Source organism: Petromyzon marinus, chromosome 33, assembly GCF_048934315.1.
Source record: "Petromyzon marinus isolate PM22_M1 ecotype Great Lakes invasive population chromosome 33, UKy_Petmar_22M1.pri1.0, whole genome shotgun sequence".
Classification (NCBI taxonomy): Eukaryota; Metazoa; Chordata; class Hyperoartia; order Petromyzontiformes; family Petromyzontidae; genus Petromyzon; species Petromyzon marinus.
Genome location: NC_133699.1, coordinates 6,823,787 through 6,842,360, shown reverse-complemented (window position 1 = coordinate 6,842,360; position 18,574 = coordinate 6,823,787). Strand labels below are relative to the sequence as shown.

The following is an 18,574-nucleotide window of genomic DNA, read 5'->3' as shown; positions in this document are numbered from 1 at the left end:
GGTCTGTTTGTGACGCCGAGTGACGAGAGGTTAAAAATTGCGTGACGTCATTTATGGACGGCCCCTCAAGTGAATGGCAAAATTGGTTTCGATTTACGTTGTTTCACTTACCGTCGTGTTTTTCAATGTACTAAATCGAGAACTTCAGTGCTTGGGGGATTTTGGAGCTGGCTCACCGCCTGGGCTGCTGCTGCCTTCCCACTCGGCTGTGGTTGCTCGAACCTCCGAGTCATTCATAGCTCGTGGCTTCTAATATCGGAAGGAAGCGGTGATCGTCTTTGTTCGATGGCCAAGAGCTGCTGCTGCGAGGATGACCGGAGTTTGCGTGATGATCGTTTATGCTCCTGGACACGAGATCAGCAAGGTGTGATGTTTCATTTGTGGGAGTTGCACCGCCTGTACGCGATCAACCGTCGACGCGCCCACCCGGGCCCCACGTTTGCCGTGAGGCACCATGTGGGCCTCCCCGACGGCCAGGGCCTCCGCACGGTCGGAGTGGGCAGAGGCCGGCGTTCGACTGGTGGTTTGAAAAGAACACGGACAAACATTCGAGCTCACGCTTTTGCTTTGGCAACAACTTTCGTTAATTGGGCTCCGAGCGGCTCAACAAGCCTGGAAGCCGGCGCATTTAATCACCTCCGAGATCTAAATGTGGCAAATCGCATGCTAATCAGGAGCAAGTTGGCCCAGGGATTGAGAATCAAATTTGCATGTGAAACGGTGGTGCAGGACTCGATTCGAAGGTGAGTGAATACTGCGCGGTGGTGCATTGCAAGTGGATATTATTATCATCCAACAGTGACCAGCATGAAGTATGGTCAAACTAAACCTGACATCCAACATCACGTGGCGAGATGTTCATCCAGCAGTGGAAAACGTAACTTAAAGTAACCAAAATAACAGAAGATGCATGGAAAATAAATCGGTTTAATTTTGTATATAAACGCGTATAACTCATGTGTACATGCTTGTAAATATACGATTCAGCTAAAAAATGTTAAACACATTTACACAAAGTCGCAAAGACATCAACTCGCTTAAATCTTTACCACTACTCCAGGAGCTCAGAATTATTGCCCAAGTACTGTATATACGTGAGCAAAGTTACGACCATTTCCGAAGCAATTTGAAAACGTGTCAATATTTTGTCAGAAATTATCTTTGCACGTCTAAAGGACAAGAGAGGCTGTAACGAAATGCGCATTTGTAAACGATTAAAACTTAAAATTTTCTGACACCGACATTTTTTCCGAAAACATTCCTTGTGTGATTGCACAGAGTCCGATGAGGGGTGGGGCAGCTGTGTAAAAAAACCTGAGGTGAAATTCTCCGTTAAACCGACGATTTAAACAGCAACAGCTCGGGGAATTTTATACTCTGTTCTATGCAGCTGACCGCTGCCCCTTCATACAGTAAATGGCATCCTCACAAGAATAAGTAACCTAACATCCCTTGCAGGGAATCCTCTCGCGATAAAAAAAATCTTCCATTTGCCATCCATCACGAGACCCCTGCGGGTATCACCGTGCACAATCATACTTCGAAGCTCTTGCTCGGATTCCCCAGAGCTTTGCCCTCCGAGTGGCCAGCCTAATGGCCCACTCCGACAGGCCAAACCTGGCACAATTGTAGGTTTTCAACTATAATACACGTTTTATGGGTTAGATCGTTTAAATATAAAAATGTGTTGTTAAACCCACCACCACCCGACAGCCAATTAGTAAGGTTTGTCACGTAAACAGAACATGTCAATTCGTCACTAGTACAGTCCACCAGTGTGTTGGAGAGCAAAGCCACACCATTTACAATCTAAGTACAACATTTCGCCAGCACTAACTAGCTTCATCAGGCGACAGCCATCACTTGTGAGCACTTCTTTCGCGAATTGGGAGGGGAATCAATGAATGCATTGACTATGGGTATCCATTGCCGATTGGGTTTTTTATATGTTAATCAACACACATTATGCATGCGCATTAAGGGACGAGGATTCTCCACGAATCTGGCTGTCGCCTGATGAAGCTGGTTGTAATTACTGGTGAAACATTGTACTCAGATTGTAAATGTTGTGGCTTTGCTCTCCAAGACACCGGTGTGATGTTACTAGTACCGAATTGGCACGTTCTGTTAATGTGACAAACCTTTCGAATTGGCTGTGTCGGGTGGTGGCGGGTTTACCGACACATTTAAATATTTATTACGCGATCTAACCCAAAAAACCCGTGTTATGGATATTGGTCGCGAAAGCCTACGTGTTAAACTGGTTTTCAACTGTTAGATCAGTGGTAGCCGATATGTGAATCGCGATCCATGGGTGGATGATCGCAAAAGATTTTGATTGTGGATCTCGGGACAAATAGGAATAAACACCTCTAATATAAAGCATTTCTTGTTATAGCAGATGGCAAAACAAAATCCCCGACTAAGAATTAATGGATTAATACTATATATTTTAAACCAATAGATTGCACTAGCACTTGGCATGTCTACAGTGTTCTATTAGTCGGTTAAATCCATCCGGGTAACTGCTGGTCATATATTGCTGGTAGATCACGGAACATGTTGAGATATACCAGAATGGATCACAGTGCTTTGTGGGTTGGACGCTGCTGCGTTAGTCAATAAACACCACCGATTCAGTAACCAATATTTTTGTGAAATCACCTTCATCACAAGGGGGTCAGTGTCTTGGCTGGCAAAGAAGTTGGGCATAAGATATCCTAAACCTTTGATTTAAAGCTTTCGTGACTGCAGTAATTCATATTCTTAGTTCTTTCGGTAAAGTCACGTTGAAGGGAAACAATAAAATAATAATAAAATATATATTTTATTATGTTATTGTTTCCCTTCAACGTAATAATAATAAAATATATATTATTTTATTGTTTCCCTTCAATGCGACTTTACCGAAAGAACTAAGAATATATCCTAAACCTTTCATACATCTTGATGCGTATACACCTTAATTGGCTGATTGTACTGGTTGGCAAGGTAAAAATTCTAAATAAAAAAAAATAGTGCTACCGTTTGAACCGCTGCGACAGGAGAACAAAGAACCGGTGACCTCTGGATTGCAAGTTCAGAGTGCAAACCGTCTGTTACTTCAGGGTAGCAATTCTCATAACCGCCACTGCTTTTTTCAATTGTTCACCTCTGCTTGCGAGCACAATGTACACTTAATTAACTCTGCAGATGTAAAACCCAGAGTGTGTGCCCACTCATGCACCTGCTCCGACATCTTGTTGACACCGCATCCACGATACACTAGTGCTGTCTGGGTTTCTTAGGCCGGGGAGAAGGCGAGCCCCATGGGGTAGACTCCGCAGGGTTGTAGCCTGGAATCTGTGACAGCGGACACACAAATGGCACAAACGTACAACGAAGATAGTCACCCAAATAAGCCTTTAACAGACTGTGCTGCTGTTAGATGGCATGGCCCACGAGGGGGTAAGTGGCCAACACCTCTCCCCAGTGCTGATGTTTACACACTGCACCAGGTACTCATTTAAGAAAGAGTTGACCTTGGGTAGGCAAAACAGCAGTTCAGATAATCCTCACTGGTGTTGGCGGTGAGTGGGAATTGGGTTGCTGGGTTCATAGCGCAGCGTGCTAACCACTACACCAATGCTCTCACACACACACATGCGGGTATTTCCAACACAAGTGATACGTTATTATTACACTTATTAACACTGAAAAACTTAACAACTCCACACAGTAACACTCTAGTTGGGAATCAAACCCAGTTTTCTTGCTGCAAGACGCAAGGGTTTACCAATGTGCCACCCTGCCGCCCATGGCGATACGTAAACTACCTTAATACCAGTTTCAACGCATGCTTATTTTTAGATATGGGAGGAAACCAGAGAACCCGGAAGAAACCCATGCAGAACAGACTCATGGAGTTTTGTTAAGAAATCTGATATCTACCAAGGCTCCCACACCCTGACTTAGCTTGGTATCTTGAGAACTCGCATTCATCAACAACAGCCCCAAACGATCATTTAAATAGGTCACGTTTCAGATAATGGCCCTTCTTGTGCAATGAACTAGGGCCATAATAAAAATCTATTTTATACAGCACCTTGCATATCGAAACATCTCAAAAAAGCACTGGACATTAAAAAACTACTCAAGTATAGATACAAGCCAATACAAATAAAGTAAAAGCCGATAATAACAATGATAGTGATACTGACACTTTACACAGCATGCAAAATGCAATAAAAGCTAATTATAATGATTCCCCTCACAGTAATAACCAATCAGAATCCAGGAAAAGCCAATTAATAACGACGTTTTCAAGCTGGATTTAAACACACGGACAGTCACAACTGATATAGGTAGGGATAGTATCCCATAGTCTTTGGATATACAGTCTGTTCTATAATACGGTAGTTGCGTACCTCAAGAACACCACGTTTTGGAAAAATCGTGTTATAATAAATAATATATATTATATGGGGTAAAGCGCAGTCCGCAATAACGCGTGAGATGCGTAACACAGGCTGAACAAAGACTAAGGAACGTGGGTAGCATCTAGAAGCATCCAGCAGCATCCCGCCTTGTGTGATGCTACGCCGAGGCAGCCGTTACGACCGCTTATTCCTACTCGCGCGACGTAGTTCCATTCATTCAACCGAGTTAAATCCAGTTCGGATCCGCGTTATACAAAAAATGCGTTCCTTCATACATTCATCATCGCGTTATATCCAATTTGCCAGTTACAGGAGGTATAGGACAACAGACTGCAGCTCAAAATGCTAGCTAAACATATATTTTTTCCATCCAAGACCGGAGTTTATATTTTATTCCTGTGTTATAAGGGTATTACGTTCAGGGGCTAAATGCCAATGTATGGGTCTGATAGCCACGGGAGAGCCTCAGGAGAGAGTTTGTGTCATCTTGCCACCCCCTCCATTGAAGGAGCGCAGACTACAGTGGTGTAAAATGTGGTCCATAGTTTGGGTTGCATGGCCACAATCGTACAGTAGCTTGTTTTTAATGCACTGCTATGTATCTGTATGAGTCTCTATGAATCTCTAGGAATCATAATGGGTCGCTCTGTATCTCCTATGTATCTCTGTGTCTCTATGGGTTTCCGATACGGTTCCACAGTTTGGGTTGCATGGCAACAAGCGCTATGCTGTGGCTTGTGTCATTAATTTTCGGCCCGCTGACGTTCCGATGCGGCGAGCGTTTGTTTTCTGTGCACTACTGCTGGCGCAGCAAGCAGCAACAGCAGCATGGTCACAATACAAATCGGTGGTATTCCGAGGTTTCGCGTCGCGCCGCACGGTGAGTACCTCCGGGCGGACGAGGTGCATGCGGATCCGCTGGTGCTGCAGGTTGGACGAATCCAGCGACACGCGCACGCACACGCGGTCGAACATGTTCAGCGCGATGCCCTCCACGCACAGCGTGGGGCCCTACACAAAACACAAAGACATATCTCCAATGTAGCCTTAACAGACTGTTGGGGCAAGTGCGGTTGGCGAGGAGCACAGATGAAGGCCGGCACGGCACACAAGGGGGTGGGTCGCCGGCACCATGCCTGGCCGCCTTTGTCTCCCCAGTGGCGATGTTTACACACCGCACCAGGCGTTCAATTGAGTTCCGAGTCAACCTAGGGGAGGCCCAGGACCGGTTCAGATAATCATCACTGGTGTTGACTGTGCGAAGGAATCGAACCCATGTCGCTGGGATCGTAGCGCAGAGCGCTAACCGCTACACTACCGCTGACTGCTCTCTACCAAGTGCCCTGCACACAAGCACGGATTGACGTAAACCCAACGTTATTATTCCAACTATTACTGGGTCACTCAGAAAAGCCTCACTGATTCTCAAAACGTTTGCATTCAAGGTCACTGCTACGTCTTTGTAAAAGGAGGCGAACGATTGATATGTGCTCCCCAAATAAGTAATTTGCATGTAATTTGCCAACCTTGGACCATGATGCTGGCACACGAATAACGTTACAGGATCTTTTAACGTCCACTGTTAAAGCGGATAGCCTGTAAATATTTTACGCTTAATACACACCACAGTATTAACCGGAGAGGCCACCGAGTTTGAAACGCAAACCTCCACAACACACAGCGAATGCAATACCGCTTGGGCCACCTCACCGCGAGCTGAAAACCAGGCATGAGAAGCCGATGGCTGCAATGACCAAACCAACCGAGGGATCGTGATGTGCGGGCCAGCCAAGGAATTTTAAAGCCTTATTTGGCCATCATTAAGGAGTAGATGCAACCCCCCTTAGGTTATATGGAGTGTACAATTGCAGTTAAGAACATACCTAAAATATGGCTGCAAATGTTGACCCTTTTGAGCTTCTGGTCCAAATTAGGCTGTGTGCATTATCCACTTATCCACGCAGAGTGACAATGTAATGCGGCATGCAAGGCATGCTGGAAAGGACTGGATCCAATGGTCACAAATGTGCTTTTTGCCATCTAGAGATCACTTTTTGCATCAACTACTATTTCCCTCATTTGTTTTTATTCTACAAGTACTTTTCTGCCCTTCGAGTTTCTCATTGTTTACAGAAAGCATTAGATTTTCTCTCTAATTCTTCCGGACCTGAGGGATTTTACTGTATTTTTAATGTGATGTCCTCTCCGTGACAATACGGGCTCAGTCATGGCAGTTATTTCCAAAGCATATTTAATTGTGACCGTTTTACATTTGAAACGCATTTACATCATTTAATTCAGTTTCAGTTTATTTTGGTATAGCCCTGTGAGCCATCCGGCTCTAATGTATCCACCGGTGTAACTTCCTCTGTAATAGTCCACACTGCCAAATGGCAAAAAAAAACGGAGCTTCGTATCTCACTGCGTTCTTCCACCTTAAACCAAGTGTCTGTGTGTCTGATAGAAACCTAATCGTAGAGAGATCGTCAGGGGGCTTGGGTCCCAGTGCATTAAGCCAGTCCTGGGTTTAAATGCAGAATTCAGCCGTTCGGGAAATGCCAATGCCTCCCGGTTAAGTGAACACATGCCCTACCTCCTCGTCGAAGGTAACGTTGAGCTTGAGATCTTTGGAGTCAAAGAAAACCGTCCCCTCCAAGCCGTACTTGGGAATGAGCACCACCACGGCGTTCTTGCGCACAAACAGCACGAAGCCCTCTTCGCTCACCACTCCCTTGCTCTTGAAGAACAATTGAGACCACAACAACAACAGCCGTTAATCACCGCTACGTGGCCAAGAGCAGACACACGCGCATCACTTACCAAGCCCATAATTAGTTAACAAAATTTAAGGTAATTTTCCGCATCCCCCCGCTAATTTATTCCAGTTGTGCTATTGGCATCATGTCATGGGGATTATTTTGAGTTCAATCGTGAAGGTACAATGTCAATTGTATTGACTATAATCCTCCATCACCTGACAGAGCCAATCAAATAAAGTTGTAACATCATGGGCAAATGTGCCAAGTGACTAGGTTTTTCAGCAAACACAGAAGAATGCTGAAAAGCAATGTCAAGTGTAGCCAACCAGTACAGCCACGGCACCACCACACGTAAGCGTGTGAATAGAAAACAATTGATTCTTACTACACGCACAATACGATGCCTGCTTTCGTGGCCTTAAAAATGGTTTTCAAGAGACGAATGGACGCATTATCAGGTGCCTAAGCACACGCCGTGCAAGCTCCACGTGGCCCACACTTCCGCCTCCCACCTGCGTGTGGAAAGCTACAGACGAGCGTTGGGCGTACTGCGCCATCTTGTGGCGGTAGTTGAGGTTGTTGCAGAGCTGCTGCTGCTGCTTCTGCTTGTCGGTGAGCGCCGGGTACGTGGGGTCGGCGCCCACGCACACGGCCAGCAGCCGGTGCACAATCACATCCGAGTATCTGTAACGGTACAGGGAGACAACAACAACAATATTCACATTTGTTGTAGCCTCTATTTAATATGAAGATTAAATTTACAGTAGATACAGGCTGCGGTATAGCCACGAGATGCCAACGGAGCAGCGGTATTAATCCACCAAGCACCGCGATTCATTCTGGTGGATCTCAGCGGGTTTCACAATCCACCAGAAAGCTACTCAAACAATGACTCAGATGGATTTGACGCTGTGATAGAATACTGTACTCTGGACATACCACGTTCTAGCACCATCTGCTTGTGGAAATTAGCTTTATTAATGTATGAATTTAATTCTTTGTTGAGGATTTTTTTTATTTGTCATCAGATGTAACGCAAATTGCTGCCTGCTCATATCTGTGTTCTTATTTAAGATCCACAACAAAATCGTTAGCGATCCATGGCAGAATTGCAATTCACTTTTGGCCGCCGCTGCAACACGGCAATGGATTCTTGATTCTGCACGTGGAACACTGTCACCCTCCTTGTAGGCGTTGGTGTTCTTTGGATCCTCTAGTTTTTCTCCAACACAAGCCAAACAACCATTTAAGGAATTGGCCAAACTTCCCGTTTATAGGACCTTTTAGAAAAATAAGTCAAAATCTGAATCTTTATCCTGGAGAAATCCGATTCGCGATAAAAGCTCTTTTTGACAGATGTCCAGTAGGTAGATGATAGGAGTGCTAAGAATAGGAAAGGTAAACAAATCACTAAAAGTAAATAATAGAAAAAAGATATACAAGTACGTAGCCAATCGTGCTAATCGGAGGTGTGCCATAATGACAAATTAACATTGCATAAGTACATCAATTAATTAATAAATTCCTAAACTTGGGAAAGGCAGCACAGTCCCAGACCACACCAAGACAACAACATAGTCCCCTCAATAATCGCGAAGGTCGATTTCACGCGTGTGCCTGACGCCAGAGCACGTCACCGTCGAATGGGCAACGTGAAGTGGGTGTAGATGGCGGTGGCGAGCCCGTAGTGGTGGGTGTCGGGATCCATGCTGGAGCAGAAGTAGATGGCCTGCATCATGCAGCGCGTGGCCAGGATGCGCAGCAGAGTGTTGAGGTATGGTGGCGCTCCCGGCACCGCCGCCCGGTCCAGGGACTCGGCCAACGCCTTAGCCGAGTCCACCTGGATCTCGATGTTCTGCACAAAAAAATCGGGCACACCGGCGTTTGTGAGGTGACTATCCCGCACGTGGCTTGTAGTTCAGTGCTGGGGAAGCAGCAAGGGTTGTGGTGTATTGGAAAGAAAACGTTATTCAGCACACTTCCTGTAGGCATTCAGGTTTCCATAACCTGGCTTGCCAGGAGAAGGCAGTACGGCAAGTGGATTAATCTACATCTGGCACAGTGCCTGGCTGCCTTCCAGCGTTGTCTGTGGTTCGTCACACCTTTTGAGTTGTTCTGCCTCTAAGGGCGAGTGGAAACTATACGGCTACATCTCAAGATAAAGGTAAAAGGTGCAGCCCTGCAATTGCTCGCTCAGGCCAATACTGACATCGTTTCAAGACACCTCTGCTTCACAGTAGGGGGTAGCACATTCCCACCCATTTTGAGCATAATGTTCATCACAATAAGTCGACCTGATATTTCAACATTTCAGTGCTGGAATTTATCTAAAATTAAATACAGTACTACATTTATCGTGATGGTTTTTTGTTGCTTTTGTTCAGCTATCATTTGTGGTCAGGGTTTTACTTGGTAAGATAAAAATAGTTTAGTTGTATTTGTATATTTGTTTAAGTTATTTGTTTACCTTTCCAATACTTTGCAATCCTAACGTGTGCTTGTATTGTTTGTTGTTGTAACGTTGTGACCTGCCCCAACTGGACATCTGTGAAAAAAGAGCTTTATAGCTCATCGGATTCTTCCAGTAGAAATATATATTTTGATTCTGATAGAGAGATCTGCACAACAGTCGGATTGCAGTCATGGGAGGTGTCTTGTTGACGAGACTCACTTGAGTTCCTTGGTCTGCAGGTCGATCGGGTCGTGGGTTTCGCTGTCCATGTGGATCGGACCTCAGGGGATGCCAGAGTCAATGGCCTACGGGTGGAGAAGGGACATGAGCGATTATCATGTCCAGCCAAAACAACACAGAATCTTAATATAAGACACTTCACAAACTCAGATATTTGAGTTGAACATGCACAGCTCGTTAAGTCAATCCACTGCTGGATGAGGGCCACCCCATGTCATGCGGGTCGTGGGGTGGTTTTACCGTACTTAACCGTGGTGGTCAGTACGCGTTGGCAAAGGTGGGGGAGCACAGACATGGGAGCATTAAGTAGAGTAAAACAATTTATGTCACTGCATTGTCCTCTATTGCCCACAATGTAGCCCCGCAGCAGCCTGTAACACTCCGATCTAGAAGGATGTTATTAACCAGGTAAAACCTTAACTTCTTTATTGTTGCCTTCATTTCTGCATCTCCAGCTTCTTCAGCCTCCCACTCCCAGCCCCGCTCACTTCCCCCCCCCCCTGGCATTTTGCCGTGCTCGCCCCTTTAATCCCTCTAGCAGCACCCCACTTCCCCTATCCCACACCCCCTCTCTATCTCTCCCCTCTTGCTCCCCCCCACTCTCTTACCTATATAGCCTCTTGTTACAACAGCCCTTTTTTGCCCACTTCAGCAATTGTTTCTGGCTGTGGTTGTCCCACCTGAAGAAGGACGCTTGTGTTGCGCCCGAAACGTCGTTATTTAATTTAGTTGTTATTTTATTTTATAGTTTTACATACGTGACTTTACTGAAAAAAACAAAGAGTATGAATCCTGTAACACTTCTTTGTGCATGGTATTCACCCAAGCCTCATGCATCATGGGGTCAAAAAAAGCTACAGGTGCAGCCTTGCAATTGTTTGCTCAAGCCACTGCTGGAAGAAGGGGGCTCCCATAAGAGGGGGCCCCTCTAGAGATACACCCTTTTACAGTCCCTCTCAATGTATTTTAGCCTACTCTTCCACGCTGGCCGGATGTCTTAGAAGACACGGGAGTAACCACACTTTACCGCGCCACAGGCGACCTGCCGATCGACTAAATGTGGTGCACCCATTAATACTGCTCAGCGCTCCAGAGGCGGTGGAGGGGATGAGGATCTTGACAATGAGTTACCCGTTTTGAATGCGCCTCTGCTTGAGGATCTTGGCCAGGGAGTGGAGGCCACGCAAGCTGCTGGTGACTGGGTCCTTCCGCCCGGCGTCGTCCATCATTAGCTGAGCCTCTGCGTATGTCAGAGACGCCTGCGGGGATACGATGAACACACCACGGGTGAACCATGGGGTCCTCGCAATTACACAATGCCCACGCCTGATCCAAGCCCAAGCCAGAACTCAACAGATGTCTACGTGGCTCCCGATGACCACTGAGGGTTACGCTCACCCAAAGACAGCAAAATTGATATTTTTTGAATTCTCAAAGCTGGAATTTAACCAAATTTAGTGCAATGTAATTTTGTGGTCTTTTGTGCAGTGAGTTTAACACGTAGGCTTTCGTGACCAATATCATCCATAATACAGGTTTTTTTGGGTTAGATTGTGTAAATACATAAATATGTCGTTAAACCCGCCACCACCCCACAGTGGACTAGTAAGGGTTGTCACATAAACAGAACGTGGCCAATTTGTCACTGGTACAACACACCGGTGTGCTGTACTCGTGACGAATTGGTATGTTCTGTGTTTTGTGCAGTGATTGTTGACTGGACAGAGACCATCAACTCACTACTTTCATGTCCTACCTCGCACCTCCGATTAGCACAGTTGGCTACGTACGGTGCAAAAGAAGTTCAACATACATACTACCACTTGTGAACCCGGTTCATCTCGCTACACTTGTGAACCCAGAGGTGCAAGCTCAACGCTCTGACCTCTGAGCCATCCGGAAACCTCAACTGCACTAACATAGCAAGGCACCGATACAATACACGTGAAAGCAAACGAGAGTTTTACAAAAACTGAACGTCTGTGGGGGGGAAATCACCTTGGAATTGATGATGCTCTTGGTAAAACGTGTGCTCACGATCTCAGCCTTTGGAGTCATCTCCCATATGCACGAGAACGCCAGCCTGCACGCGCACAGCACATGCACTGTCGCCATTCACCGTCGAGTGGCGGAGTCGTCGTCATTGGAGTGGTGCAGGGTGTTCACTCAGGAAAGCCTCGCAAAGTCTCGAGACTCTTTTTCAGGAGGGTCTTGCCAAGTTTTTGGTAGTCGAGTCATTCTTTCAGCAGTGGGATGTTTGACCAAATACCGGTTTGGGTTGTTACAAATTACTCAACTGAAATATATATGTAGCAACCATTGTTCGACTACAAAAGCTTTGCAGTACCCTACCGAAGTTATGAGATTCAGTGAGGCTTTTCTTGGTTAAGGATCATAGTAGTAATAACACGTTTATGTTAGCGATGAGAGGAAACCTGATAACCTGGAGTCAACCCATGCTAAATAGGGGGAGAACATACAAAAGCTACATGGAAAGGCAACCAAGTCGGGCATCAATCCTAGGCCATTCTTGCTGTGAGACACGTGTTACCATTGTGCCATCCTGGTTTGGCTGCTTATGTATGTACACATGCTAGTGTGGATCTGTACAATGACACTTTAACAGTGCCACGCATCATGGGATTACATGTGCACCTGGCAACAACGCACGTTAGCTGCTGAATATGGGTTGCAATGTGCGCACTCGCGAGTTAACAGTTGTTGGTGCATCTCACCGGTCGACGTTGGATCTCAAGGAACACAGGTTTGAGCTCAATAACTCTGGCACCATATCAATCCTCTGCAGGCGCACAAACACAAACGCAACAACTTCTCTGTCAATAAACACAATCTGGCAAATACATATGCACCAACTCAACGAGTGTTTTGCAAGCAAACCCACACATGATTAAGTCACCTGCAGGTAACTGTTCAGCAAGGAGATGTTTTCGCGAATGCCAGTAAAGATTGTATGGGTTTTATTTAGAGGAAATCTGATGAATCCAGAGGAAACCCATTCACTAACAGGGGGGAGAACAAACAAAATTGCAAGCAAAAAGGCACAAGAGTTGAGTAATCAAACCCAGCGTCTCCTTGCTGCAAGGCACAAGTGTTACCACTGCGCCGATAGCCTGCCGCTCATGATGTCACGGTACATCATATGATAAGAAATCCGCAAAAATCAACTCGTTTAAAACATCATGAGATATATTTAGCATTGTTGTTGCACATTTTTTTATTCTAATTCATTTTTAAGTTATCGTTATTCATACGGGAAGTACTGAAAAGCACACAAAAAAATGTGGTGAAAATGTCAAATACAATTACAGTTGTGGGGAAACTGGTACCGCGATGATCGTTACATCATAATATTTTACATCATGTCGTAAAGTTAAGAATGAAAAGATGAAATCGGCAGGTCGTAAAACACTTGATATTGTGGCAAGAAGAAATCCACATCTCACCTTCTCACACAGGTAAACTGTGGTACCACGCAGAGATGCCTCCTCATCCAAGGCATTCCCCGGCCGGATAAAGTAGCTCACATCGGCGATGTGTACCCCAACCTAGAACACACATTAATACACCGTCACCACCCTCACATGCATGGATGTGTAATGACAGGGTGATACCTGCCGGCCTGTAAGGGTAATTAAGGTTATAGCTGCATTACATAATGCCTTATTATGAAGGGGCGTATCTGGGGTAAAGGTCAACGGCGGAGTCAGTCGAGAAGCTCCGGGAACCATCCCGAAGGGCCTAGAAGGTTCTAGAAAGGGAGCGTGGCCAGAGGTGGAGCTTGGCCACTCCAGGCAGATATAAAGAGCACCGAATCAGAACTTCGGGGCTGTTAGCGTGGGGTCTGGGTCCTGGTTGCGTCGCTACCGTCATCATCTCTTCGTCTTCGACCACGTGGCTGGTTCTTCTGCAAGAGCAGCTCTGTCTCCGCCGCTATGCTCGTTAACCAGCCAGCGTAGCTACGCAGGACGCAGATGGGCTGCGTGTTTGTACAGCCTAGGTGTAGCCGCGTTACGAAGTGCATCGCCCTGTGTGCTTTTAATAAATAAGACGCCTTCTACTAGACGTCTGTCGGAAGTCGCTCACTCCACATGCATGCATAACCTCCACCATAGCCACTCCAACCAAAGCAGAATAATGTGAAATGAAATGCACACCCATTACTACCTGGTGCATTCATTGTGAACCAGGCATTCGGCCAGTGACGTGGACACTTAGGCCAGTGGGGTCTTAGCCATGGCTTGGCTCAGGCTTGGCTCTCGCGCAACATGCATTGAGATTATTTCTATTATTTTGGCTGCTATAAATGTCCAAATGATGGGCCACTTTGTTGAGCTATTCATTTGTGGCCAGGTCACTAATCAAAAATAAATCAATACCTCAGTGGGCTTTGCCTGGTAGGATGGGGATGGTTTCGTTGTATTTTTTTGTGTTTGGGTTATTTGTTTATCTTTCTTGTACTTTGCACTACTATTATGTTTTTGTACTGTTTGTTGTTGTAACGTTCTTACCCGCCTCTGCTGGACATGTGAAAAATAGCTTTATAGCTCATCGGATTCCTCCAGTATAAATATTATGATTATAATTCTCAATAATCCACATCAAAGCAACGCTTAAAACCCGAGCTGCCTCTAAGCATGGTTCCAGCCCTGAGCCTCTGTGTCTCTTGTGCCTCCTCGTATATCTCTGCATGCTCCCAGCCACGCTCAGAATTTCCGTGAGCTAAGCCTGAGCCAAGGCACAGCTGAGCCACTCATGCTTCTTTGGAGGCAACGGAGCAGATCAAGCCAGAACCGAGCCATGTTGAAGTCAGTCCTGAGCCGAGCAGAGACCAAGAATACGGGCACTAAGGCAACAATGTTTGGAAACTTAATAACAGGAATATTGTCCACCCCTTTGTCAATCCACTGCAGGATGAGGGCTTCTCCATGCCGTAATGGGTCGCGATTGTCATTTGACCTTGCTTTATTACGATGGTCAATGCATGTGGTGAAGGGGAGAACTTGGGCAGTTTTTTTAGATATCACTCTGTACCGGTGTTAGCCATGACTGGAACTAAACCAGCTTGACAGGATGAATGTGCAGTGCACTTATCATTGTGCCACTAAACTCCCCTTGTCACCTCCGCTAGCATTGACAAAACCATGAAAGGAATAGGCACGAATTACCGCGACCGTGACCACGATTACCACCACCAAATGAATACCTCGGTGTTCCCATTGTCGAGCGGTTTGCAGTGTAGGGCATCGTCGATGTCTGTGCAGCCTGGAGGATCCACACTGCAGATGGACAACGCACGGAGGTCCTCCCTGCCAGCCTGGTCCTTGTACGGGACACACACAGCACCAGGTTCAACAAAACGCTGCCTTACAACAAACAAAACACAGGGTGAGCCATACATGGGTAAACCAACTTCATTCTAATGGCGTTCTATCTTCTCAATAGGCGACTGAATATTTTCAAAGTACAGTCCGTTCTCCTATAACTCTGCGTGTTTTCATATCGTGAATTAGATATAATGCGATGAATGCATTAGGGAACACATTTTTTTCATAACATGGATGCGAATTGGATAAAAGGCGATCGAGTGAACAGAACTGCGTTGTGCGAGGCAGAATAAGCGGTTGTACGGTTGCCTCGGTGTAGCATCACACAAGGCGGGATGCTTCTGGATGCTTCTAGATGCTACTCACGTACCCAAAGTCTTTGTTAAGCCTGCGTACGCATCTCACGTGTTATCGCGGACTGTGCTTTACCCTATATTATTTATTATGCGATTTTTCCACAATTCGGTGTTCTTCAGGAACGCAAGTACAGCGTTATAGGAAAAAAGTTTGTAGTCCCCTTGCTCCATTCATTTCTGTACTGGACCATCTCCACGGCTACTGCAGAGTCCTCCACATCCTGGCTCACCACTTTGATCCGCATCTCTCGAGGCCTGCCTCTCGGGTCTCCGCCCTGGTGCTTCCATAAGTCCGTCGCCTTCCTTCCTCCGATGTGAATTTCCTCTCTTCTTACGATGATGTGTCCGAGCCATCGACTTTCTTTCAGGTCGACGGCTTTTCTATATACGGTCTGCGGTAAAGGTGTAGAGCCCCGTGGCTTCTCGTTCATGCCAGTGCAGCGGAAGGACCTCGACTGGAGGGAGAGCTCCAGAGAGGTCCTCTAGAAGGTATTCTACGCAGGCCAAACATCTTGAAACTATTGAGGTTTGACAGCACGATGATGATGATGGGGGGTGTTTTCGCATTTGTCTATTGTCGGGGGCCACACGTCATGGGCCACACCAAAGGCCACCCAGAGGCTACGAGTGGCCCGTGGGCCTTGTAATAAAGAACATTTAAGTAAAGGATTCTCACATGCACGACCAAACACACCAACACACCGCAGGCGTAAGAATTGAACTCAATCGATGAATTGACATATCGTCACACGTCTCATGCGTACCTCTGCTGTGATGCTGAACGTGGGAGGGGACAGGCATGCAAGTACGGCCTGGCTGAAGGGCTGGTGTGGCACGTCGTGCTCCAGCAGCAGCACCTCTGTCTCCGTCTCCTTATCCCCACATTCGCCCAGAGAGCGCGCAAAATGGCCCTGCACAAGCACACCGACGATTAGCACGGTTGTCTACGTATGGTACGGAAGAAGTTCAACATGCATATGCACATACGTGGCCAATCGTCACCGGTATCCCTTTTCCAATGATACATTGGAACCCAGACGGCGCAGATCTCTCGAGGTGTCTGTGGTCACCCACTGGCTTTTTGCCGTGTCGAACCGGAACCAAACCGTGATATGCTGGCCCCACAAGGCATCCAAATCTATCCGGGGGCCGAGCAGGGCCAGGGGCGGGGCTAGCGACACGTTAATTGGGTGACGGCAGTCGGTACACCACGGGGACGTGGCACCACAGCGTCATCTGCACGTGCCTAGACTTGTTCAAAGCATTGACCGTTCATGGCATGGATCCGCTTTTGCAGTGAATAAACAACCTGCAGCCTACTAAACCGTGCCAGCCATGGTGCCGCTCGGTTGTGCAGTGGCAAATAGGTATGAAAAGCACAACCACAATGCCAACCTTGTACCTAACGTTCATGATGTAGAATATTAACCGGCATCTGTTTAAACAAAGATACAACCCAAATAATCCATCTTAACAATATATTTAGCTTTTCCCCAATTTTTTTTCTCATTGTGTTAATGGTATCACACAAGACAAGCAATCTATACCACCCTTCGTGGTCAAGGACGACCCACAGGAGCACACATAACAGAGCTACTTCTAAGATCCAATGAAGTGAAATGCGGTCCAAATTTTAGGGGGGCAGTGCTTTTCCAACCACTCTGCCAATCAAAGTAATGTTCATCACATGGCAGTCAAAAGCAGTAGTTTTCTCAGAGATGGAAATTAAACAATCGAAGTGCACGACCAAATTTAATATCGTTTTTGGTGCAGTTATTGGTGACTGGGCTGAGACTATCAACTTACAACACCTTAATAACCTAGGTTGAATCACAGGTGAGTTTGCCATGCTTTCAAACAAAAAAATCACAGTGGTGCCAGCTCATCCGCCCTGACTTCCAATTCACCGTGTCACCGTTCGTGTTTTGGGTTCGACGGCTGTATTGCATACAGAGACGTGTGGCCGTGCGTCAAGAGACAGAAGGATAAGCCCGACGATGCCGACCACGGGACGGACGGGTGAGGTGTCACGGCGTGCGGGGCGTCACGGTGCAGTCGTACGTTCGGGTAGCGGGAGTGTCGCAGCCAGCCATCGATGGCCACCACGATGCGGTGGGCCTGCAGGGACGCTGCTTGTCTTGTCTCCACCCGCACTCGTGGCATGCGACGGTCCGCGGGCGTGAACAGGTGGCGGGTGGCCTGCAACACGCACAAAGAGCCCCCAGTAAGGCATTCAACAAACTGTTTGGGCGAGTGCCGTCAGCACACACCTATTCAAGCTGGTACGGCAAACGACGGGGTGGGTACGGCCAGCACCATGCCCGACCGCCTTTGTCTCCACAGCGCTGATGTTTACATGCCACATCAGATACTCATTTATGGCCGAGTCGACCTAGGGAAGGGCCCAAGACAGGTTCAGACATTTGCCGCTGTTTATTGGTTATGAGCGATAAATATAATCCAACTCGGGTCCCAGGATTCGTAGCGCAGCGCGCTAACCGCTACATTACCGCTCCCCACACGTACACACACACATGCAGATCAGCCCACCTCCTTGATTGGGCTGGGCATGAGGATGCCGCACAGCGGCCTCGAGTTCCGCTTGATGATGCCGACCACTTTGCCAGTGGGCCGACGCATCTTCCCACTTTCGGCTTTCAGCTGGAGACCAAAACAAAGGACAAACATCGTGTTGCGTAATCTAAGCAAGAGCGACGACAGCAGCAGCAGCAGCTGGGATAGCACCGGGAGATGACAACGCAAACTCAAATGAGCACTCACCACAGTAGCGTCTCTCTCACACACTGAAATAATGAAATAACTATTTTTTTACCAGCTCACTGCATAACACAATACAATTTGGCTTGAAGGGGAAGGAGCAATCCAAAACAATAGCGCTTAACCTGCGGATGTGGTTTCATGCTGTGTCTCATCAATGCCAATAATGAGACTGACGCTTTGTTAAAATGACAAAAGATCACAGTGAGGAGTCCTCCGTAAATAT

General features: G+C 46.8%; 2 protein-coding genes and 1 long non-coding RNA gene across 3 annotated transcripts in view; all 3 read right to left on the bottom strand.

The window, feature by feature from the left end:
* The window catches only part of LOC142929661 (exosome complex exonuclease RRP44-like), a 32,920-nt gene extending 24,008 nt beyond the window's left edge, over positions 1–8,912 (bottom strand). The window contains exons 1-3 of the mRNA XM_076071361.1: positions 8,860–8,912; positions 7,012–7,153; positions 5,307–5,429 (exon numbers count right to left, since the gene is read on the bottom strand). Coding sequence (XP_075927476.1) covers positions 5,307–5,429; positions 7,012–7,153; positions 8,860–8,912 — 318 coding nt within the window. The remainder of the gene's footprint in view (positions 1–5,306; positions 5,430–7,011; positions 7,154–8,859) is intronic.
* A 2,954-nt stretch (positions 8,913–11,866) lies between these two features.
* On the bottom strand, positions 11,867–13,423 carry LOC142929698 (uncharacterized). Its single transcript, XR_012945854.1, has 3 exons — positions 13,334–13,423; positions 12,605–12,669; positions 11,867–11,952 (listed from the first exon to the last, which is right to left on the bottom strand). It is a non-coding gene; the product is annotated as an uncharacterized LOC142929698 (long non-coding RNA).
* A 406-nt stretch (positions 13,424–13,829) lies between these two features.
* On the bottom strand, positions 13,830–18,226 carry LOC142929660 (exosome complex exonuclease RRP44-like). The gene is made up of 3 exons (XM_076071360.1): positions 18,121–18,226; positions 17,550–17,769; positions 13,830–13,846 (listed from the first exon to the last, which is right to left on the bottom strand). Exons 1-3 carry the CDS (start codon positions 18,208–18,210, stop codon positions 13,830–13,832), a joined length of 327 nt encoding a protein of 108 aa, XP_075927475.1. The 5' UTR covers positions 18,211–18,226.
* Between the last annotated feature and the right edge of the window lie 348 nt (positions 18,227–18,574).

Excerpts from the sequence above, each read along its gene's own strand:
- LOC142929660 (XM_076071360.1), bottom strand. The coding sequence starts at position 18,210 with ATGCGTCGGCCCACTGGCAAAGTGGTCGGCATCATCAAGCGGAACTCG. Across the intron at positions 17,770-18,120 it reads TGCCCAGCCCAATCAAGGAG|GCCACCCGCCACCTGTTCAC; the intron begins GTGGGCTGATCT and ends TGCGTGTTGCAG.